This window comes from Mandrillus leucophaeus, unplaced genomic scaffold (genome assembly GCF_000951045.1).
Source record: "Mandrillus leucophaeus isolate KB7577 unplaced genomic scaffold, Mleu.le_1.0 Scaffold172, whole genome shotgun sequence".
NCBI classification, from domain to species: Eukaryota; Metazoa; Chordata; class Mammalia; order Primates; family Cercopithecidae; genus Mandrillus; species Mandrillus leucophaeus.
In genome coordinates, this window is record NW_012101721.1 from 1,650,968 (window position 1) to 1,676,422 (window position 25,455).

A 25,455-nucleotide genomic window follows, 5' to 3' on the forward strand; every position below is an offset into this window, starting at 1 on the left:
TTTTTTTTTGGAGACAGAGTTTTGCTCTGTTACCCAGGCTTGGGTACAGTGGTGCGATCTTGGCTCACTGCAAGCTCTGCCTCCTCGGTTCAAGCAATTCTCCTGCCTCAGCCTCCCAAGTAGCTGGGACTACAGACATGCACCATAACACCCAGCTAATTTTTTGCATTTTTAGTAGAAATGGGGTTTCACCATGTTGGCCAGGCTGGTCTCGAGCTCTTTGACCTCAGGTGATCTGCCTGCCTCGGCCTCCCAAACTGCTGAGATTACAGGCATAAGCCACCGCACCCGGACACTCTGCTTCATAATCACCACTAAAGGAAAGCCTTTCCCAAAGATGTAATGGGAGGTACTGGGCATCCTCTGTTGTGGTTGTTTTCAGATTGTGTTCTTCAAATCCCATCATTCCTTGAAGGCACCTTGGGGCAAAGGGGAAATTAAAGAGCAAGACCTTATAATGCCCTGCCTCCCTCCCTTACTTCCAGTAGAGCAGTTCTTTTTTATCTTTTTGTATTTTGTGCTTCCCCATAAATTTTATTTGAAGAAAGGATTCTGTTTCTTAAAAACACAGAAACTTTGGAAACAATAGTTCTGCTTCACCATTTAACTTGAATACCAGTGTCACTGTAGAGACTGGTCACTAGAGAAGTGTTACCTTGGTTGAACTTTGAAGTCTGTTGTGTCCCAGGATCCTTTTCATTTTAAACATTTTATTTATTTTTGAGATGGAGTCTCACTCTGTTGTCCAGGCTGGAGTGCAGTGGTGCAATCTCAGCCTATCACAACCTCTGCCTCCCGGGTTCAAGCGATTCTCCTGCCTGAGCCTCCCGAGTAGCTGGGACTACAGGTGCGTGCCACCACGCCTGGCTAATTTTTGTATTTTTAGTAGAAATGGGGTTTCACTATGTTGGCCAGGCTGGTCTTGAACTTCTGACCTCGTGATATGCCTGCCTTGGCCTCCCAAAGTCCTGGGATTACAGACGTGAGCCACCACTGCTCCCAGCCTTTTTTTTTTTTTTTTTTGAGACAATCTTGCTCTGTCGTCCGGGATGCAGGATGGAGTGCAATGGCATGATCTTGGCTCACTGCATTCTCTGCCTCCCGGGTTCAAGCAATTCTCCTGCCTCAGCTGCCCAAGTAGCTGGGATTACAGGCGCCTGCCATCATGCCTGGCTAATTTTTTGTATTTTTAGCAGAGATGGGGTTTCACCATGTTGGCCAGCCTGGTCTTGAACTCCGACCTCAGATGATCCACCCACCTCGGCCTCCTAAAGTGCTGGGATAACAGGCGTGAGCCACCGTGCCCAGCCTTAAATATATATATGTATATATTTTCCCTTTTTTTGAGACGGAGATTCACTCTTGTCGCCCAGGCTGCAGTGCAATGGCACGATCTCGGCTCACTGCAACCTCCACCTCCTGGGTTCAAGTGATTTTCTGGCCTCAGTCTCCCGAGCAGCTGGGATTACAGGCATGCGCCACCACGCCTGGCTAATTTTATATTTTTAATAGAGATGGGGTTTCTCCACATTGGTCAGGCTAGTCTTGAACTCCCAGCCTCAGGTGACCCACCCACCTTGACCTCCCAAAGTGCTGGGATTACAGGCGTGAGCCACCGCGCCTGGCCTAAAACATATTTTTTATTGGGTATTCTCAATTGGGAAGTGGAAGGATTCATCAAAGAGAGGCACAACAGTACAGAAAGCCAATGGCTTCTTTTAGTTTTACTTTTGCAATCCGAAATGTTTGAGTTCTTTGCAAGGAAGGCAGTAGTTGAATAAAATGTAAGTTGTCAACACCATAGAAATCCTAGTAAAGCTGTAATTCTTCATATTGAAATATTTGGTATAATATCAAGTATAACCTCTTAGAAAAGTTCCAAAGATGCTTTTAGGGCTGAAATCCAACATTAATATCTAGGTTGGTAGCTCCCTTAATTTGGCACGTATGTGGTTCTTATCTTTAGCAGCATAGCTGACTTCCAGCTCCATCTTAGAGTCTTGTGAGTCTGCATGGGGGCTGTCCTTGGAGATTTTTTGATAACTTTTAGAACTAACCACTATCTGTAATCTTTCATAGTTTTATTGAACACATATTTATTTATCATTTACTTTGGACCAGGTGCTATTTTGTACCAGGTCGTATTATTTCTAAGAACTTGAAAAATATTAAATCCGTTTAAATGTATAAACATCCCTGTGAGATTGGCACTATTATTATCCCCATATTGTAGGTAAAGAAACCAAGACACAGAAGGTTAAATAGGTTGCAAAAAAGGTTATATAGCTAGCTTGAATGAGAAAAATCATTTTACTTAAAACTGTGCTATGAGTTTGGAGGGATAGTGGAATCTCTGAAGTCCCATAATGTTTTTTCTTTCTATTTAAGGTTTTGAAGTACAGGAAGAAGGTTATCTGGCAAAAATCCTGGTCCCTGAAGGCACAAGAGATGTCCCTCTAGGAACCCCACTCTGTATCATTGTAGAAAAAGAGGCAGATATATCAGCATTTGCTGACTATAGGCCAACTGAAGTAACAGATTTAAAACCACAAGCACCACCACCTACCCCACCCCCGGTAGGTATGCTTCTAGAATTCAGGAAACACTTACCTTATTTCTCTCTAAATTAAGGAGTTTTGATTAGATGATATCCTAGGTTCCTTCCACCTCTTAAGATTCTATGACTGAGGAGGGAGATAGTTGATTAACCTTTGTGGAGACCTATAGTGTTTGTTGTACTGCATTGTTCACCTAATGGTCGATAGTTTGGGCCTTGTAGCTTTTTTTTTTTCTGCCATCTAGAGTCCTGCTGAAAACAAAGCTGAGTGACATGCTCTCTTTCTGCTTTAGATGTAGATATCATGCTTATGGAAAGTAAGGCTTCATTGCCCCAGCCCTTTTTTTTTTTTTTTAAAAGAGACAAAGTCTCACCCTGTCGCCAAGGCTGGAGTGCAGCGGTGCAGTCATAGCTCACTTCATTGCCCGTTTTTTATTAAATATACTGAATAATCTCTGTCACTTGAAATCCTCTTGTTATTCACGTAGTAGGTCAAGCATATATTTCTGATACAGTGGAACCTTGACATGACTTCTTTTGTATAGAATTTATTGTATCACAAAATACTTTATAAACTATAACATGAACTTGCATTAACTCCAACCAGAGATAACACTGACAGTGAAGCTTCTGCAGATGCTAGAATCGTGAGTTTAAGCTAGGTAAACATTTCTATAAGACAAAAGTTGATTTGTGACTACTGTACATTTGTGGGAAGCTGGCAAGTAGCATTGTTGTTGTATTTCTTTTTTTTGGTTTTGTTTTTTAATTGTTGTTGTTGAGACGGATTCTCACTCCATCGCCCAGGCTGGCTTGCAGTGGCGCGATCTTGGCTCACTGCAGCCTATATATACCTCCCGGGTTCAAGCCATTCTCCTGCTTCAGCCTCCTGAGTAGCTGGGATTACAGGCGCCAGCCACCATGCCTGGCTAATGTTTTTATTTTTAGTAGAGAAGGGGTTTCACCGTGTTGGCCAGGCTGATCATGAACTTCTGACCTCAGGTGATCTGCCCACCTCAACCTCCCAAAGTGCTGGGATTACAGGTATAAGCCACCATACCTGGCTATATTTTTTAAGATACTTTTCAACATGGGGCCTTACAGCATAATTTTATATTTTGAAATTAGCTGGCTGGGTGTGGTGGCTCACGCTGGTAATCCCAGCACTTTGGGAGGCCGAGACGAATGGATCGCTTGAGGTCAGGAGTTTGAGACCAGCCTGGCCAACATGGTGAAACCCCATCTCTACTGAAAATACAAAAAATTAGCTGGTCATGGTGGTGCATGTCTGTAATCCCAGCTACTTGGGAGGCTGAGGCAGGAGAATTGCTTGAACCCAGGAGGCGGAGGTTGCAGTGAGCTGAGATTGCGCCACTGCACTCCAGCCTGGGTGACAGAGCAAGACTCTGTCTCAAAAAAATAAAAGAAAGAAAGATGTTAGGATAATTAAAAATAAAAATTATGTTGGTGATGTAAAAGAATGCAAATAAAGAAGTGGTAAGAGATTAAAGTGAAGAAAGGCCATAGGATACTATACACTGATTGGCAATATTCAGTTCTATGCTTCTTCATGTTGTTATGGAATAAAGTAACTTTGTTCTGTCTTTGACATAGATGTATATTGTTCTTGCTGTTCGTATTACTACATTATGTTGGTTAAACTGGAGAAAAGTACATTATGATCTTTGGAAAAAAGATGAAAGTTATTAATATTTAATTAAAATAGTTTTAATTTATTAATAAGATGTAAACTTTTAATCTTTCAGACCAATCTTTGAAGTGGTGAATTAAAACAATTTGTAATTTTTTTTCAAAAGGTGGCCACTGTTCCTCCAACTCCTCAGCCTTTAGCTCCTACACCTTCAGCACCCTGCCCTGCTACTCCTGCTGGACCAAAGGGAAGGGTGTTTGTTAGCCCTCTTGCAAAGAAGTTGGCAGTAGAGAAAGGGATTGATCTTACACAAGTAAAAGGTAAATCTGTTTCTATGGAATGGAGTTATAAAGTTAAATTTAGTTGAATTTCCTCCTTAAGACTTGCAAGTATAACTATATATAGCCATACTTGTAACTGGGATAGTAGGGACAACTGTTAATAATTACATCAGAAGGGAGAAATAGTTCTTTTGTTGCCACCACAGAGTAGGGAAACTTTTACTGAGCTTTATTTACTCTGCCTAGAATCTACCCATATACTTTAGATACCTTTTTTTTCCCTCTTCTCTTCATGGAAACTACTTGTTTGAAAGTATATGTACTTGTTCAGCAAAATTGGGTTATGGGACTTGATTGTGTAATAAGAAACCTCTGTTAGTGCTAGGTTGACTGTAGTAATAAGCAAAGCAAAATAAAATTTGAAATTGGGGTGATTTGGAATGACTTAAAATGATAAACTTCATATAAAACAGAACTAGAGCTCCCTGAAGGCAAGGGAAAATGCCTTACTTGTCTGTCTGTCCCCAAAGAAAAAATATAGCTTTGTGTTAAGAGCATGGGGCCTGGAATCAGACCACCTAGCGTTTCATCCTGGCTTTATAATTTTCTATGTAATCTGTTTTCCAGTGAATTACTTAAATTGTATGTCCTTATGTCAATTACTTTTCTAGCCATAAAACCGAGGTATTGTACATCATATAGATTGTGAGAGTTAAATGAGCTATAACAGGTGAAGTGCCTAGAACTGTATCTAGCATATAAGTACTCAATACATGTTTGTTGTCATTCATATTGATATTATTGCCTGGCGCTTAAGTAAGTTTTTTTGAGTTAAACCTAAGCTAAAATTTAGTGTAGGATGACTAAGGTACTTATTTGGAAAAGGAGGGAAGTTATTATTCTTGGAACTTGGTTTGATGGCTAGTACTATGTGCCAGTCATTTAACTTACCATACTTAATGTACACAACACTTCTTGAAGTAAGAATTATCATTCCCTATTTTCTGGATAAGAAAACAGACTCTCAGACTCTTCAGGGTTCTTTTTTCCTGTTAAATAGTAAAGTTGCAGTGTGACTCTAGATTTGTTTAACTCTAAAGCCTGTTTCTTCACACTACCCTATCCTGCCTTCCATTCTGATGCTCTGCCATCTGTAATTACTAAAGAAAAATATGCTTATTTCCCCAGTTGTCTAGTTATGGGTGCTCAGTAGTGGTTGTCCCCTATCTGCAATTTGCTGTCTTGTAGTTAGAAGGCAAGCCAATCCCAAGACACAAGAGTAGAATGTTGTAAAGTTTTTGGACTTTAGAGATTCTTATAATATTGGAAGACTTTTTTTTTTCCATCTTAGTACCATTTCAGTAGTATATTCCTATTCTTTATGTATATATGATTAGAATCAGGGACAGCAGTGTAAGTTGGAATAACTTTTAAAGGGAGAAAGGACTGGGTTAATAATTATATCTAAAGAATTTAGACAAGCAAAGAAGGACCATTTATTAGATATTAAGCAATACTAGTTACCTTACTAAAGATATAAGTGGAAAATCCCTTAGGTATGAGCTGAGGAGGAGTGTTAAGAAAAAAAAGAAGGAAAGAAAATCCCACTATTCTTACTATGCAGGCAGAGTTAGGTGGTAAATACCATCGAATACCATCTACGCATCAGACACTCGTTCATCAGATGGATAAGATTTCAGTTTCAGTTGCTTATATGACTAACAGTAAAGAATAAAATGAACAGAAAGGGAGTATAGCATAGTGGTTAAAAGTGTGAGCTCTGTAGCTGGAATGCTTGGGTGTGAACCTCAGCTCCTTATACTAGCTGTGTGACCTTTTGTGTCGGTTTCTATATAAATACAGTAGGTTTAATGGTTGTGAGGTTTAAATAAGTTAACCAGTGCCTGTACAGAGAAAGCATGTCTAGGTATTAGCTATAATGATAATATTTTTGTTAATAAGATGATTTAAGTGCTAAGAAAGAAAGAAACTCAGTGATATACTAGTGAGTGAAAGGGTGGATGGATATTTGTGCAGTCATGACTACTTTTAGACAGGGTGGTTGGGAGATCTTTTTGATGAGGTGACATTTGATTTGATCTGAAAGATAAGAAGGAGGCGGTTTCAGTCAACCATGTGAAGAACTGGGGAAAGATCATTTTAGATAGAGAGACTAGCTGTACACAGTCCGAAATGGGAAAGAGTTTAGCATGTCTGAGGAACATAAAAGAGGCCAGTGTTGGCCGGGCGTGGTGGCTCACGCCTATAATCCCAGCACTTTGGGAGGCCGAGGCGGGCGGATCATAAGGTCGGGAGATGGAGACCATCATGGCTAACACGGTGAAACCCCGTCTCTACTAAAAATACAAAAAAAATTAGCCGGGCACAGTGGCAGGCACCTGTGGTCCCAGCTACTTGGGAGGCTGAGGCAGGAGAATGGCGTGAACCCTGGAGGCCGAGCTTGCAGTGAGCTGAGATCGTGCCACTGCACTCCAGCCTGTGCGACAGAGTGAGACTCCATCTCAAAGGAAAAAAAAAAAACCAGAGGCCAGTGTTAATGAAACATAATGAGCAAAGGGTCTAGTAGGAGATGAGATTGGAAAAAAACAGGGATGAGAACATACATGATCTTATAGATTATGGTAAAGAGTTTGAATTTTATTTAAAGTACTTGAGGAAGCCATTGAAAAATTTAAGCAAGGAAGTGAAATAAAATGATTGTGTTTTAAAAAGATCATTTTGGTTGCTCTATGGCAATGGATGAAACATTTATCTAGTTTATGTTTGACAAAATCCCTACTTTTTTTACCCATAGCCCAGTGTTCTTCCCTTTATACCATATTACTGTATGATGGCCTGTTGTGCCGCCCAAGAGAGATAGGGAAAAGGGTTTAAAAGGTTTCAACTAACGCCTGAGTCAGGAAATTCTTGTGGGTGGCAGAAGCTTAGCATAAGGCAGGCGGTACTGTGGATTTCCTCCTCTTGAGGGGCTGTGGTGTCTAGATCAGCCTTGGTTGTAAGGGGAGGTTATGGTTTCTGTCTTTTATAAAGGAGAGAAATCCAATAGGGGTACTACTACCTCTGTTCTAGAGCTCCTGGTGAAAAGAAATACAATCCTAGCCAACTCAGTTTTTGTAATGAAGGAAAGGACTTGGGAAGAACTACACACAACGAGAGTCCTTTTTAAAGTCTGTCTTGGGGGAAGATGAATCAATTTGACCAAATTTTTTCCTAGAAGTGGGCCAGTGTAAAAGGTATTATATAATAATAACTAAATTCTGAATCTCCTTAGAATTAAAGGTCAAGATTATCTACTTGGGTCCAAAATTAAACCTAAGAGGCTGTAGGTGGGAGGAAGGAGGAAATTGAATATAAGTAAAATTAAACCTACTGAGAGAACTTTGAAGATCCTTCCTCATGTGTGACATTGCACCTTTTCCCTTCATTTCCTTTAACCTGGGCCAGTTTAGAGCCTTGGCTACTGTGAAAAAGCTATGAATTATAGAGACCACATAAGAAATAAATGATTCTAAAGATGAGATAATCGCAGATAAGAGTTATTCATGCTATTTTGGGTTGAAAAAATTGACTTGATTTGCCAAAACAATTATTGTTATACCTGTAAATTCTGTACAAAAGGAATTCTTTATGGTCACGTAAATCCAGAACCCAAATGAGATCTATGATCTATTTCATGGCTCAGGAATGGTTTTTTGGAGCTAACCAGGAGGAGGCAGTTAATTTCCCTTTTGGAGATATAAACGGTGCTCGGCATTATCTTCATGCCAGCATTTCCCAATTTAAAAGTAAGGAAGATGAAAAAAATTAAGTACAACTTGGATAAAACTCTAAAAGAGAAATACATAAAGGAATATTTGCAATAGTTAAAAAGAAAAGACCCACTCCAGATCACACACTGGTACTCTGTGTGGATTAAAATTAATAATTGACAAAAGCTGGTATTCATAGGGAGAACCTTAAGGGGTAGGGTTAAGGCTGTGATCCTTTCAGAATGTTTTTGGTAGTAAACCCTTAGGCGCTTGTAGTTTAGGATCACAGTGTTGATCTCCTTGGGGAACCAATGGTACGCCGTCATGTATGTGATATTTATGTCTCTTACAGGGACAGGACCAGATGGTAGAATCACCAAGAAGGATATTGACTCTTTTGTGCCTAGTAAAGCTGCTCCTGTGAGTTATGTGTAGCTCTTACTTTTTTTGCAGTTAGTCTCTGCAGCCTGTTAGACTATTTCATACATTATTTATGAATGAAATAGCTCAACCAAGACTGTTTTCTTCTAACTTCAGTGGTTTAATAATACAGTCATCCCTCAGTACCCATAAGAGGTTGGTTCCAGGAGCCCCCTTGTATACCAAAATTCACAAATACCTAAGTCGCTTATATAAAATAGTGTAGTATTTGTATATAACTTACCCACATCCTCTCAAATACTTTAAATCATCTCTAGATTACTTATAATATTAAATACAAGGTAAATGTGTAAATAGTTGTATTTTATTGCTTAGGAAATAATAACAAGGACAAAAAGTCTGTACTTGTGCAGTACAGATGTAACCATCTTTTTTTTCCTGGAATATTTTTGATTTGCCTTTGGTTGAATCCAGTGATGCAGAACTTATGGATATGGAGGGCCAAGTGTATTTAGATATTTGTGTGCTATCATTTGTATACAAGATCAAAGATAATATACTACCTTGACACATATTCCACATTATGTTTTGAGCTAGTTAATCAGTTTTTGCTTTGAAAAAAAAGATTTGTTCTTTTTTTCTGTTTCAAAATATTTTAAAGTACAGTTGAATGAGTTGTTTTTGGTGTTTGGTTTTTTTGTATGTTTGTTTTTGAGACAGTCTCACTGTCGCCCAGGCTGGAGTGCAGTGGCACTATCTTAGCTCATTGCAACCTCCGCCTCCTGGATTCAGGCGATTCTCGTGACTCAGCCTCCCAAGTAGCTGGGACTACAGGTGCATGCCACCACACCTGGCTAATTTTGGTATGTTTAGTACAGACAGGGTTTTGCCATATTGGCCAGGCTGGTCACGAACTCCTGGCCTCAAGTAAGCCATCGTGTCCAGCCCCCATCCCCATTTTTTAACGTTGTTTAGGTTAATGGATTAACTTGTTTATATTTATTTATTATTCCTTGTGATTTAAGAATGCTTCGATTGCTTTTCTTGAACATAATTTTGCAAAAACAAAATTATTTTGACTTAAACTGGTCATTGAAGATACTCTGACACAAAGAAAAATGACATTTAAAATATGATTTCAGAATTCTAAGTAAAAAATTAAAACTCTTAAAGCAAGCAGAAGTCTCTTTTGCTCGCTGGGGACAGAAATAGCTATTGTATAAAGCTTAGTTTTTAGACTGGCCATGGTGGCTCATGCTTGTAAACCCAGCACTTTGGGAAGCCAAGGTGAGTGGATCACTTGAGCCCAGGCGTTTGAGACTAGTCAGGGCAACATGGCTAATTTCCATCTCTACTAAAAATACAAAAAAATTAGCTGAGCATGGTGGCGTGCACCTGTATTCCCAGTTACTCTAGGGGCTGAGATGGGAGGACTGCTTGAGCCCAGAAGGTTGACGCTGCAGTGAACCATGATTGAGCCACTGCATTCCAGCCTGGGTGACAGAGCAAGACCCTGACTCCAAAAAAAAGAAAAAAAAAAACTGCATAGTCACTGGCAGTCTTTTCCAGGTACTTATGCTAAGATTGAGCCATAGTTACTGAGAACTTTTTCTTTCCTCCCATAGGCTCCAGCAGCTGTTGTGCCTCCCACAGGTCCTGGAATGGCACCAGTTCCTACAGGTGTCTTCACAGATATCCCAATTAGCAACATTCGTCGGGTAAGAGAATTACCATCATCTGGAATCAGCTATTAGGGGCATCTTTACTCTAGTTGTTTAGTTGCTTCCATAGTTTTAACACATTAACAGAGGCTTTTTAAGTTGGGAATATTAGACGATTACTTTAAGGGAAGTTTTGGCCAGCTGAATACTTGAATCCATTTGTTCTATTAGAAGGGCCAGGTGCAGTGGCTCACGCCTGTAATCCCAGCATTTTGGAAGGCCGAGGTGGGTGGAACACAAGGTCTGAACTTCAAGACCAACCTGGCCAACATAGTGAAACCCCGTCTCTACTAAAAATACAAAAATTAGCTGGGCATGGTGGCGCATGCCTGTAGTCCCAGCTACTCGGGAGGCTGAGGCAGGAGAATTGCTTGAACCTGGAAAGTAGAGGTTGTGGTGAGCCAAGATCGCACCACCGCACTCCAGCCTAGGCAGCAGAGCAAGACTCCATCTCAAAAAAAAAAAAAAAAAAAAACCTAGGAGGTGTTATATTATGGCAGAGTCCTCCGTCTTTCAATTATAATAATGCTTGAGGTAAGTATTACCAGAGAGTAAGGTGAAGAGACAAACAGAGCCCTGAATTAGTTAAGGTCTTAACTCAAGATGATTTTATTTAAATCTCTTTGGTTTCAGGTTATTGCACAGCGATTAATGCAATCAAAGCAAACCATACCTCATTATTACCTTTCTATAGATGTAAATATGGGAGAAGTTTTGTTGGTACGGAAAGAACTTAATAAGGTAAAAGGTCTGAAAATTCCAACTTTCTAAGTTACAAAAATTTTGTCTTTCCCCACCAAACATTTATATTTTTGTCTATGTATTTTGTTACAGTATGCCAGCTGGTGTTTACTTTCTTGATCTTGTCCTTTGAAGCACAAGATTTTAAATATTGGTTATGTCCACTTTATTTTTTTCTTCTGTGCTTTTGGTATTATATCTAAGAAACTATTACCTAGTCTAAGGTCATAAAGATTTATACTTATGTTTCCTTGTAACAGTTTTATAGTTTTAGTTCTTATATAGGTCTTTGCTGTATTTTGAGTTAATTTTTTGTAGGTAGTGTGAGATAGGAATCTAACTTCATTGTTCTGCATGTGGACATTTATTCTTTCATCCCAGCACCATCTTTCCCCATCGAATTATCTTGGTATCCTTGTCAAAATTAATCATATATGTGAGAATTTTATTTCCAGATTTTTTTTTTTAGATCTTGTTATTTTTTGTTTTGTTTTGTTTTATTATACTTTAAATTCTGGGGTACATGTGCAGAACGTGCAGGTTTGTTCCATAGGTATACACGTGCCATGGTGGTTTGCTGCACCCATCAGCCCGTCATCTACATCAGGTATTTCTGCTAATGCTATCCCTGCCCTAGCCCCTCGTCCCCCTATATATAGGTCCTGGTGTGTGGTGTTTCTCTCCCTGCATCCATGTGTTCTCATTGTTCAACTCGCACTTACAGTGAGAACATGCGGTGTTTGGTTTTCTGTTCCTGTGTTAGTTTGCTGAGAATGATGGTTTCCAGCTTCATCCATGTCCCTGTAAAGGACATGAACTCATCCTTTTTTAATGGCTGCATAGTATTCCATGGTGTATATGTGCCACATTTTCTTTATCCAGCATATCATTGGTGGGCATTTGGGTTGGTTCCAAGTCTTCGTTATTGTGAACAGTGCTGCAGTAAACATACGTGTACATGTGTCTTTATAGTAGAATAATTTATAATCCTTTGAGTCTATACCCAGTAATGGGATTTCGGGGTCAAATGGTATTTCTGGTTTAGATGCTTGAGGAATTGCCACACTGTCTTCCACAATGGTTGAACTAACTTACACTCCTACCAACAGTGTAAAAGCGCTCCTATTTCTCCACATTCTCTCCAGCATCTGTTGTTTCCTGATGTTTTAATGATCGCCATTCTGACTGGTGTGAGATGGTATTTCATTGTGGTTTTGATTTACATTTCTCTAATGACCAGTGATAATGAGCTTTTTTTCATATGTTTGTTGGCCGCATAAATGTCTTTTTTTGAGAAGTGTCTGTTCATATTCTTTGCCCACTTTTTGATGGGGTCGTTTGTTTTTTTCTTGTAAATTTGTTAAAGTTCCTCGTAGATTCTGGATATTAGCCCTTTGTGAGATGGATAGATTGCAAAAATTGTCTCCCATTCTGTAGGTTGCCTGTTCACTCTGATGATGGTTTATTTTGCTGTGCAGAACCTCTTTAGTTTAATTCGACCCATTTGTCAATTTTGGCTTTTGTTGTCATTGCTTTTGGTGTTTTAGTCATGAAGTCTTTGCCAATGTCTATGTCCTGAATGGTATGGCCTAGGTTTTCTTGTAGGGTTTTTATGGTTTTAGGTCTTACATTTAAGTCTAATCCAGCTTGAGTTAATTTTTGTATAAGGTGTAAGGAAGGGGTCCAGTTTCAGTTTTCTACATATGGCTAGCCAGTTTTCCCAACACCGTTTATTAAATAGGGAATCCTTTACCCATTTCTTGTTTTTGTAGGTTTGTCAAAAATCAGATGGTTGTAGATGTGTGGCGATATGTCTGAGGCCTCTGTTCTTCTGTTCTGTTCCATTGGTCTATATATCTGTTTTGGTGCCAGTACTATGCTGTTTTTGTTACTGTAGCCTTGTATTGTAGTTTGAAGTCAGGTAGCATGATGCCTCCAGCTTTGTTCTTTTTGCTTAGAGTTGTCTTGGTTATATGGACCCTTTTTTGGTTCCATATGAAATTTAAAGTAGTTTTTTTCTAATTCTGTGAAGAAAGTCAATGGTTGCTTGATGAGGATAGCAATGAATTTATAAATTACTTTGGGCAGTATGGCCATTTTCATGATATTGATTCTTCTTATCTGTGAGCATGGAATGTTTCTCCATTTGTTTTTGTGTTCTCTCATTTCCTTGAGCAGTGGTTTGTAGTTCTTGAAGAGGTCCTTCACATCCCTTGTAAGTTGTATTCCTAGGTTTCTGGTTTCTTTCACCCCAGCACCATCTTTCCCCATCGAATATTTATCTTGGTATCCTTGTCAAAATTAATTCCAGGTATTCTGTTCTCTTTGTAGCAGCTGTGAATGGGAGTTCACTCATGATTTGGCTGTTTGTCTGTCATTGGTGTATAGCAGTGCTTGTGATTTTTGCACATTGATTTTGTTTCCTGAGACTGCTGAAGTTGCTTATTAGCTCAAGGAGATTCTGGGCTGAGACGATGGAGTTTTCTAACTATACAATCATGTCATCTACAAACAGAGACAATTTGACTTCCTCTCTTTCTATTTGAATACTCTTTATTTCTTTCTCTTGCCTGATTGCCCTGGCCAGAACTTCCAATACTGTGTTGAATAGGAGTGGTGAGGGGGAGAGCATCTTTGTCTTGTGCCGATTTTTGAGACTGAGTCTCACTCTGCCCAGACTGGGGTGCAGTGGCGTGATCGTGGCTCACTGCAACCTCCACCTTCCAGGTTCAAGCAATTCTCGTGCCTCAGCCTCCCAAGTAGCTGGGGTTATAGGCATGAGCCACCATGCCTGGCTAATTTTTGTACTTTTAGTAGAGACAGGATTTCACCATGTTGGCCAGGTTGGTCTCGAACTCCTGACCTCAAGTGATCTACCCACCTCGGCCTCCCAAAGTTTGGGATTACAGCTATGAGCCACTGTGCCTGGCCTATTTCCAGATTCTTAATTCCATTCCATTAATCTCTGTATACCCTTATGCCAGTACCATAGTCTTGATTACTTTAGCTTTGTAATAAGTTGTAAAATCAGGAAATGCGAGTCGTCTTTGTTCTTTTTTCTCAAGATTGTTTTGTCTGAGTCCCTTGCAATTCTAAATGAATTTTAGGATTAGCTTGTAAATTTCTGCATTGAAGCCAGTTAACATTTTGATAAGGATTGATTGGATATGTCTGCTGATCAATTTGGCAAGTGTTGCCATCCGAAGAATACTGTCTTTTCAACCGTGAACATGTAGATGCCCCTGTATTTAGTTGAGTGTTCTTCAGTCTCTTTTAACAATTTGTTATAGTTTTTCAGAGTGTAAGTTATGCACTCTAAATTTGCATTTGTTAAACTTATTCCTAGGTATTTTATTCTTTTTAATATTACTCTAAGTGGAATTGTTTTCTAAATTTCATTTTCAGATTGTTCATTGCTACTATATAAAGGTATGATTGATTTTTTTTTAAGACTAGTCAGCTATACTAGTGAGAAGTGGGGAAAGAGTAGAAAAGGAGTTATATGTATAACTGACTCTGAGCAATCAATCGAGATAACAATTGATTTTTCTATATTGATCTTTCTTTTTGTATGCCTGCTGGAATGGGATCTATATTGACCTTGTATCCTGCAAACTTGCTGAAGTTCTTACAGTTTTTTAGTGTATTTCTTAGGATTTTCTGTAAACAAGATAATGTTATCTGCAAATAGAGATAATTGTACTTTTTCCGTTTTGACTTGTATGCCTTTTATTTCCTTTCTTGCCTAATTACTCTGGCTGGCACCTCTAGCCAATATTGAATAGATGTAGCAAAAGTGGACATCTCGTCTTGTTCTTGATCTTTGGGAGAATAAGTCTTTGATCATTAAATAGTTGTGAGGTTTCCCTAGATCAGGTTGAGCAAGTTCCTTCCGGTTCCTAGTTAGTAAGAGTGTTTTGATCATGAAAAGGGGTATTGAATTTTATCAAATGCGAATTTTATCAAATGCTTTTTCTGTGTCTGTTGAGATGGTTATGTGTTTTTTGTCCTGTATTCTATTAGGACATTATTACGTTAATTGATTTTTCAGATGTTAATGGAAATTTGCATTCTTGGGATAAATCACATTTGATCATGGTGAATGATCCTTTTTATATATTGCTGGATTTTATTTGCTAGCGTTTTGCTGAAGATTTTTACATCTATATTCGTGAGAGATTATTGTAGTTTTTTTTTTTTTTTTCTTCTAATGTCATCTTTGGTTTTGGTATCAGGCTAATACCGGTCTTATAGAATGTGTGGGGAAGTGTTTCTTGCTCTTCTTTGATTTTTCTTTAAAAGAATTTGTGAGGAATTGATATTCTTGTTTAATGTTTGGTAGAATACTGATGAAGCCATTTGGGTCTAAGCTTTTCTACGTGGGTAGTTTTTAAATTACCAGTTCAATCTCTTTGTTAGTTATAGGTCTGTTCGGAGTTTTTGTTTCTCCTTGGTTCAGTTTTGGTAGCTTATGTCTGTATGGTCGTTCATAGTATTCCCTATAATTCTTTTTACTTCTGTAAGGTAGATAGTAGTGTCCCCTATTTCACTCCTAATTTTAGGAATTCTGGTCTTCTCTCCTCTTCTTGGTCAGTCTAACTAAACATTTATCATTGTGGTTGTCATTTGGTTGATCTTTTCAAAGAACCAAATTTTGTTATTGTTGAGATGAATGAAAATTATGACATAATATACCATAACTTATGGGATATGCTAAAGCAGTACTTACCAGAAAACAGCTGTAAGAGTCTGCATTTAAAAAGATGAAGGAACCAATGTTTGGTTTCATTTGTTTCTTTCTACCTCAGGGTATTTGTATATTCTCTTTCTCCTCCTCCTTTTCTCAAGATTATACAGTTTTACTCTTTGGTGAGAGAATTTAGAAACTACAGTTGTCCGGGGAGGGAGAGCATTAGGAAAAATAGCTAATGCATGTGAGGCCTAATACCTAGGTGATGGGTTGACAGGTGCAACAAACCACCATGGCACATGTTTACCTATATAATAAACTTGTACATCCTGCACGTGTACCCTGAAACTTAAAATTAAAATTTAAAAAAAAAAAAAGGAAACTACAGTTGTTCTTGTCTTTCCAGATTTTAGAAGGGAGAAGCAAAATTTCTGTCAATGACTTCATCATAAAAGCTTCAGCTTTGGCATGTTTAAAAGTTCCCGAAGCAAATTCTTCTTGGATGGACACAGTTATAAGACAGTAAGTATAACTGGGGATGATATATATCCATCACTAGTTTTCTTACTTAATATGTGAATAGGAGTTGAGGGGATAAGGATAAATGGAATACAGAGAGGCAGATCGCTTACATAGGTCAAACAACTTGAAAACAACACAAAAATATTTATGAGATACTGCTTTTTACTTTTTTTCCTTTCTGGCTCCAATTTTCAACCTTGTTTTTGTTGTTGTTTTTTATTTATTTTTTAAAGAGACAGGGTCTTGCTCTGTTGTCCAGGCTGGTCTTGAACTCTTGGGGTCAAGCAGTTCTACAGCCTTGGCCTCCCAAAGTTCTGGGATTTCAGGTGTGAGCCACTGTGCCCAGCCTGAGATACTGCTGGATTTAGCTTGTAAAGGCTGTAGATTCTTTGTATGAGTTCAGCAAAGGGAGATTAGTGAACAAATACGTGTAATTAAGTTGATAATGACTGTCACAAAGTAGGGTTAAATTGATGATTTTCATTCACCCATGAGTTCTCCTGAGCTTCAGGGGCAAAATTAAAACGAGTACTTGTTAATGTTATGATGGTATAGAGTAGTATGGTACTCATTGTGTCTCTTATCTCATTTAATTCTCATGACCACCTTATGATATAAGTGCTTTCACTTCCATCTCTAGATGAAGAAACTGAGGCTCAGTGAGTTAAGTAACTTGCCCGAGTTAATAAGTTAGTGTTAGGACTGTGATTAGAACTAAGATTCTGACTCCTAAGCCTATTCGTTTTCTAATGTGTAGATGCTTTTATGTTATTCTTATTCTGAAAGGAAACAAACAAACTTTTTTCCTTTGTACTCTACTGTCACACAGTCACAGCACCAATTCTGTGACCAGATGAGTAGAGGCAGGGGTGGGGAGGGTTTCCCCACACACCAGCCAAGCAGTGAATTCTGTAGTGAATTCCTCTAATTCAATTAAATTCAATTTTGGTGCTGTCTACCTGTAGATAGTGTCAGATCCCAAAGATTGAGGGCTCAGTCCTACAAGACTGCCCTCACTTCAGATGCCAGTCAAAAGTGTAGGCCACTCATACTTGTAACTGACTGGCTACAAACTGGTTCCTGTGACCTCTTTCTTGGGTTTGATTAACTTGCTAGGACAATTCACAGAATTTAGGGAAACACTTATGTTTATTATAAAGGATATTGCAAAGGATACGGGTGAACACCAGATGAAGAGATGGCTAGGGCGAGGTATGAGGTGGGGTGGTGCAGAGCTTCCGTATCCTCTCTAGGCATACTACCCTTCCAGTACTTCCACAGTTCAGCAACTGGAAGCTCATTAAATCTTGTTGAAGAGTCTTGATAGAGGGGGCTGGGGAGAAAAAGGAAAGGGGAAAAAAAAGTCTTTGTAGAGCTTGATCTCCAGGATCTCCAGCCTACATCTCCCTCCCCTGTCCCTTAGGTCAGTAGGTAGAGCTAAAAGTTCCAACTCTCTAATCCTCTAGTCATTTTGACCCTTCTAGTGACTGGCCCTGTCCCGAGGTTACGCAGGGATCCTGCCGTAAATATCCACAATGGAGCTTATTATATAAGGGGCTCGTTATAAATAACAAAAGATACTCCTATCACTCAGGAAATTCCAGTTTTAGGGTCTCTATGACAGGAACTGGCAACATGGGAACAAAGACCCAAGTATATATTATACCACACTTACTAATATTTATTCATATTTTAAGGCCGGGCTCACACCTATAGTCTCAGCACTTTGAGAGGCCGAGGCGGGTGGATCACTTCAGGTCAGGAGTTCAAGACCAGTCTGGCCAACATGATGAAACCCTGTCTCTAGTAAAAATACAAAAATTAGCTGGGTCCCGTGGTGGTGCGTGCCTGTAATCTCAGCTACTTGGGAAACTGAGGCAGGAGAATTGCTTGAACCCAGGAAGCAGAGGTTGCAGTGAGCTGAGATTGTGCCATTGTAGTCCAGTCTGGGTGATAAGAGCAAAACTCTACCTCAAAAAAAAAAAAAAAATTTTTAATATTAAATTTAGGTTGGAATACTGTTCCCTTAATAAGAGGTCAGTTCCCAGGAGGCAAACACAACGGTTTTTTTTTTTTTTTTGGGGAGACAGAGTCTGTTTCTGTCACCTAGGCTAGAGTGCAGTGGCACGATCTTGGCTCACTGCAACCTCCGCCTCCCAGGTTCAAGCAATTCTCCTACCTCAGCCTCCCGAGTAGCTGGGATTACAGGTATGAGCCACCACTCCCAGGTAATTTTTTTGTATTTTTAGTAGAGATGGGGTTTCACCATATTGGCCAGGCTGTTCTTGAACTCCTGACCTGGTGATCTGCCACCTTGGCCTCCCAAAGTGCTGGGATCACAGGCGTGAGCTACCATGCCTGGCCCTTAAACACAACTTTTAAACTATTGTTTATTCTGGTATTTATTTACCTGCAGATTTCCAAATATTTTTCTGTTGCCTTTTATGAGTTTTTCATTTATTTTATTGACTGACTTCCTGTTAAAGAACATTAATATTTAGCTTTAGCTCCAGTCTTGGGACTAGAGAGAAAAAAAAGGTAGCTTTGTTATGCGCTTCCTACATACACACACATAACATCATCCTCCCAAATTGATTATAGCACAAATAATCCATATTTGGGGCTGGGCAAGGTGGCTCCCACCTGTAATCCCAGCACTTTGGGAGGCCAAGGCAGGTGGATCACCTGAGGTCAGGAGTTTGAAATCAGCCTGGCCAACATGGCGAAACCCTCTCTCTGCTAAAAATACAAAAAAAAAAAAACAACAAAAAAACATTAGCCAGGTGTGGTGGTGGACGTCTGTAGTCCCAGCTAATCGGGAAGATGAGGCAGGAGAATTGCTCGAACCTGGGAGGTGGAGGTTGCAGTGAGCCAGGATCGCGCCACTGCACTCCAGCCTGAGTGAGAGTGAGACTGCATTTCAAAAAATAACAAATAAATATAAATCTATATTTGGTTAACTTTTTTTTTTTTCTTTGAGACGGAGTCTTGCTCTGTCCCCAGAGTGCAGTGGTGCGATCTCAGCTCACTGCAAGCTTCGCCTCCTGGGTTCATGCTATTCTCCTGCCTCAGCCTCCCGAGTAGCTGGGACTACAGGTGCCCGCCACCTCACCCGGCTAATTTTTTTTTGTATTTTTAGTAGAGACCAGGTTTCACCGTGTTAGCCAGGATGGTCTCGATCTCCTGATCTCGTGATCCGCCCGTCTCGGCCTCCCAAAGTGCTGGGATTACAGGCTTGAGCCACTGCGCCCGGCCTGGTTAATCTTTTTAGAGTATGTGTGTGTCCAGTGTTAATATTTGTATGCCTATGAAAATAATTGTGTATGACTAAGACATGTATTATACCATGAATGCTAACCTAATTGATTTTAATAATTGCTTTAGGGAAGGCTAGTTTTCTATGTACATGTGAATTCTTTCTGAAACTCCACAAGCTAGGAGGAGAGTTTCAGAAACCATTAAACCATTTCTTAATCTGATCAAACCTATTGGGTAAACTCTTGGTTCTAACTTTTCCTTGGTCATTCTTCTCTTGGAGAACATCTGGGCATATAATATTCTTTATAAACTGTATAGTTTTCTAGGGCTACCATTATTAATGACCACAAAATTGATGAATTAAAACAAATTTATTCTCTCACAGTTCTGGAAACAAGTCTGAAATCAGCGTTTCAGCAGGGGCAATGCATTCCCTCCAAAGACTATAGAGAAGAATCCTTCCTTGCCTTTTCCAGTTCTGGTGTTTCTAGGCATTTAGTGGTTTGTGATTGCATAACTCCAGTCTCTTCTTCCATCTTTACATGGCCTTCTCCTCTGTGTCTGTATTTTCTCTTCTCTTAGGAGGACTGTTGGCATTGGATTTAGGGTCACTCAGATAATACAGGATGATCTTGTCTCAGGATCCTAATTATACCTCCAGAGACCTTTTTCCAAATAAGGTCACATTGATAGATTCCAGGGATTAGGACAAAGACTTATCTTTTGGAGGGCCACCATTCATCCCACTAAACAGACTTTAAATTAGTCTTCCTGTTTTCAGCATTATTCATATTACTGACTCACGGAGAGTTTTCTGGAGCCTGGCAGAAATAGCTTGCTTAAGGCATTGACAGTCTTCAGTAATACATTCAAGGCCTATTTTTAACTATTGTACCTCTCTAAACCCCTCTTCTTGTGCTATTCTGAGTTAGCCACTGTTACTGAACATACCGTTCAGTTATCTCCTTTTAGGATGCTGTTTGGGGTTTCCTGTTCCTTGCTTTTAGATGCATTCCTTTTCCATGCTATGGCCACCATGATGATTGTCACAGCAGCAAACATTCAAGGAATTTATATTCCTTAAATATAAATACAGGATACTTAAAATCTAGATAGAGGCAGGTTTTTTTTTTTTTTTTTTAATATTCCTTTAATTCCCCTGTGCCAGCATATAGACACTTTTTTTTTTTTTTTTTTTTTGAGGTGGAGTCTTACTCTGTTGCCAGGCTGGAGTACAGTGGTGCTATCTCGGCTCACTGCAACCTCCGCCTCCCAGGTTCGAGCGATTCTCCTGCCTCAGCCACCTGAGTAGCTGGGGTTATAGGCACACGCCACCATACCCAGCTAATTCTTGTATTTTTAGTAGAGATGGGATTTCACTGTGTTGGCCAGGATGGTCTCAATCTCTTGACCTCATGATCTGCCTGCCTCAGCCTCCCAAAGTGCTGGAATTTTGGCATGAGCCACTGTGCCTGGCTGCATGTTGACACTTTTTAACACTTTAATTTGCCATCTTACATATCATAAAATGTACCTGCTCTAAGTGTACAATTTCTTGATTTTTGTTGAAGGTACGGAATTATGCAGTCTTTACCACAATCTTATTTTAGAAATTTCCATCACCCGCAGAAGATCACTCATGCTTATTTATAGTAAATTCTTATTTTCACCTTCAGCCCCTGGGCAATCTGTTCTAGTGCTTGAATCTATAGATTTGTATTTTCTAGACCTTTTATAGAAATGGAATCATAGGCCGGGCGCGGTGGCTCATGCCTGTAATCCCAGCACTTTGAGAGACCGAGGTGGGCAGATCATGAGGTCAGGAGATCAAGACCAGCCTGGCTAATACAGTGAAACCCCGTCTCTACTAAAAATACAAAAATTAGTCAGGCGTGGTGGCAGGCGCCTGTAGCTACTGGGGAGGGTGAGGCAGGAGAATGGCGTGAACCCAGGAGGTGGAGCTTACAGTGAGCCGAGATCCTGCCACTGCACTCCAGCCTGGGTGACAGAGTGAGACTCCGTCTCAAAAAAAAGAAATGGAATAATAAAATATGTGGTCTTTTGCATTTGCTTTCTTTCACTTAGCGAAATGTTTCTGAGACTCATCTGTGTTGTAGCATGTATCTGTAGTTTATTTTTTTTCTTGCTGAATAGTGTTTAATCGTATTCAGTGTACCTCTTTATCATTCACCAGTTGATTAACATTTGTTTTCCAGTTTTTTGCTATTATGAATGATGCTACTATGAATATTTACATACAATTATTTGTGTGGACATGTATTTTTATTTTTCTTCAGTAGATTCCTAGGAATGGAATATCTGAGTCATAGGGTAAAAATATGTTTAATTTTTAGAGAAACTTGTACATTATTTTTCAAAGCAGTTACACCATTTTACCTTCCCACCAATAGTGGATAAGTGTTCCAGTTTCTTTATGTCTTCATCAATACTTGTTACTGTGTGGGTGTGAAGTGAGAGCCATCTACTTGTAAGATCTCACTTTATTGCACTTTGATTTATTGAACTTTTTTATAAATTGAAGGCTTGTGGCAATCCTCTGTCAAGCAAGTTGATGGCACCATGTTTCCAACAGCATGTGCTCACTTCCTGTCTCTGTGTCACATTTTGGCAATTCCTAGAGTATTTCAAACTTTATTATTCTATCTGTTATGGTGACCTGTGATCAAGGATCTTTGATGTTACCATTATAATTGTTTCGATGCCCCATGAACCATGCCCATATAAGATGGCAAACTTCATTGATAAATTTTGCATGTGTTCTGACTGGTTGATAGAATTATCAACCAGCTGTTCCTCTGTCTCGCTCCCTCTCCTTGGGCCTCCCTATTCCCTGAGACACAATAAAACTGAAATCAGGCCAGTTAGTAACTCTACAATGGCCTCTGAGTGTTTGAGTGAAAGGAAGACTTTCATGTCTCTTACTTTAAAAGCTAGAAGTGATTCAGCTCAATGAGTAAGGCATGTCAAAAGCCAAGATAGGTTGAAAGCTAGGCTTCTTGTGCCAAACAGCCAACTTGTGAATACAAAGAAAAAGTTCTTGAAGGAAATGAAAAGTACTATCCTGGTGAACACATGAATGACAAGAAAGTGAAACAGCCTTGTTGCTGATACGGAGAAAGTTTTGAGTGGTCTAGATAAAAGATTAAACCAGGTACAGCATTCCCTTAGGCCAAAGCATTCAGAGCAAGGCCGTAACTCTTTTCAATTCTTTGAAGGCCAGTAGAGGTGAGGAAGCTGCATAACAGAAGTTTGAGGCTAGCAGAGGTTGGTTCATGAGGTTGAAGGAAAGGAGGCCATAATAACATAAAAGTACAGGGTGAAGTACAAATTATTCAGAAGATATAGCTAAGATAATTGATGAAACAGCTTTATATTGGAAGAAGATGCCATCCAGGACTTTCATAGCTAGAGAGGAAAAGTCCATACCTTGCTCTAGAGCTTCAAAGGACAGGTTGATTCTGTTAGCAGATAATACAGCTGGTGACTTCAAGTTGAGGCCAGTGCTCATTTACCATTCTGAAAATCTTAGGGCCCTTAAGAATTATTCTAAATCTGCTCTGCCTATGCTATATATGGAACAACAAAGCCTGATGACAGTTTACAGCATGGTCTACTGAATATTTTAAGCCCACTGTTGAGGCCTACTGCTCAGAAAAAAGGATGCCTTTCAAAATTTATGCTTGTAGACAATGCACTTGCCCATCCAAGAGCTCTGATGGACATGTACAAGATTGAAGTTCTCTTTTCTTTTCTTTTTTTTTTTTTTTTTTTTTGAGATGCAGTCTCACTCTGTCATCCAGGCTGGACTGCAGTGGCACGATCTCTGCTCACTGCAACCTCAGCCTCCCGGGTTCAAGCAGTTCTCCTGCGTCAGCCTCCCAAGTAGCTGGGATTACAGGTGCCTGCCACCAGGCCCAGCTAATTTTTGTATTTTTAGTAGAGACTGGATCTCACTATGTTGGCCAGGCTGGTCTCAAACTCCTGACCTCAGGTGATCTGCCTGCCTCAGCCTCCCAAAGTTGTGGGATTGTGTGAGCCACCACGCCCAGCCTAGATTGAGGTTATTTTCATGCCTGCTAACACAGCATCCATGCTGTAGCCCATGGATCAAGGAGTAATTTTGACTTTTGAGTCTTATTGTTTAAGAAATTTATTTGGCCGGGTGTGGTGGCTCACGCCTGTAATCCCAGCACTTTGGGAGGCCGAGACGGGTGGATCACGAGCTCAGGAGATTGAGACCATCCTGGCTAACACGGTGAAACCTGGTCTCTACTAAAAATACAAAAAAATTAGCCGGGTGTAGGGGCAGGCGCCTGTAGTCCCAGCTACTTGGGAGGCTGAGGCAGGAGAATGGCGTGAACCCAGGAGGCAGAGCTTGCAGTGAGCCGAGATCGCACCACCGTACTCCAGCCTGGGCGACTGAGCAAGACTCCATCTCAGGAAAAAAAAAAAAAAAGAAATTTATTTTAAGGCTATAGTTGCCATACATAGTGCTTCCTCTGATGGATCTGAGCAAAGTAAATTGAAAACCTTCTGAAAGTGATCCATCATTAACAGCAGTTTGGAAGAAGCTGATTCCAGCCCTCGTGGGTAACTTTGAGATGTTCAAAGACTTTTTAGTAAAGGAATTAACTGCAGATGTTGGTAGAAATGGCAAGATAACTAGAATTAGAAGTGGAGCCTGAAGATGGGAATGAATTGCTGCAATCTCATGATAAAACTTGAATGGATGAGTAGCTGCTTCTTATGGAGAGGAAAAGAAAGTGGTTTCTTGAACTAGAATCTACTCCTGGTAAAGAAGCTGTGAACATTGTTGAAATTACAACAGAGGATTTAGAGTATCCTATGAATTTAGTTGAAAAAGCAACTGCAGGATTTGAGAGCACTGACTCTAGTTTTGAAAGAAATTCCATGGTTAAAATGCTGTCAAACAGCACTGCATGCTACAGAGAAATCTTCTGTGAAAAGAAGAGTCAATCAGTGGGACAAACTTCATTGTTATCTTAAGAGACTGCTACAGCCACTCAGTCTTCAGCAACCATAATCCTCATCGGTCGGCAGCCATCAACATCAAGGCAGGATCTTCTACCAGCAAAAAAATTACAATTAGCTAAAAGTTCAGGTGCCTTTTAGCATATGTTAGCAATAACGTAGTTTTAAATTAAGGTATATACATTGGTTTTTTGTTAGTCATAATGCTATTGCACTCCTAGTAGACAACAGTGTAGTGTTAAGCATAACTTTCATATGTACTAGGAAATCAGAAAATTCATGTGACTCGCTTTATTGCAGTATTATTTTGGTGTTCTGGAACTGAACCTGCAATATCAAGATATTTCTATACTTAGATGAAGGGATTGAGATTGTCTGTTAATTCTAACCAAACACCATTCATTTACTTGTTCATATACTCATTCAGCATTTTTTTAACATGTACTCTTTACTGGATTCAGTGGTAAACAATATAGGGAACACTATCCTTACTGTCTCAAAGGGAGGATGACGGAACAAGCAATATTGTAATAATTTAATCAAGAAAGCAGTATTTGCTGTGTGATACCTTGGCTAGAGTCCTGTGGTAATTAATGAGTCATACACTGTATTTTTATTAGAGCAGGTCCCTGTGTTTTTTTGCAAGTGACAAAATCCTTCTCCAGCCAACTTAGGCAAATTGGGGGATTTGGTACCCATTGATCTTTTTGGAGCTTGTGCCTAGAGAGAGCTGGAGTTCTTTGGAGGCAGAGCTGTGCCTTTATGTGAAGCCTTAACTTTTTCTCGATTACAGAACAGTAGCAGGGGCCCTTACACAGACCCCAAGGAGACCATGGATAAAATCCATCAGCTTGTGAACTTCAGTTGGGG

General features: G+C 39.7%; 1 protein-coding gene across 1 annotated transcript in view; it reads left to right on the top strand.

The window, feature by feature from the left end:
* DLAT (dihydrolipoamide S-acetyltransferase) overlaps positions 1-25,455 on the top strand; it is a 45,043-nt gene that overhangs the window by 8,444 nt on the left and 11,144 nt on the right. Inside the window, exons 6-11 of the mRNA XM_011976999.1 lie at positions 2,389-2,576; positions 4,375-4,528; positions 8,612-8,679; positions 10,266-10,358; positions 10,995-11,102; positions 16,199-16,314. Of these exons, the coding sequence (XP_011832389.1) occupies positions 2,389-2,576; positions 4,375-4,528; positions 8,612-8,679; positions 10,266-10,358; positions 10,995-11,102; positions 16,199-16,314 (727 nt within the window). The remainder of the gene's footprint in view (positions 1-2,388; positions 2,577-4,374; positions 4,529-8,611; positions 8,680-10,265; positions 10,359-10,994; positions 11,103-16,198; positions 16,315-25,455) is intronic.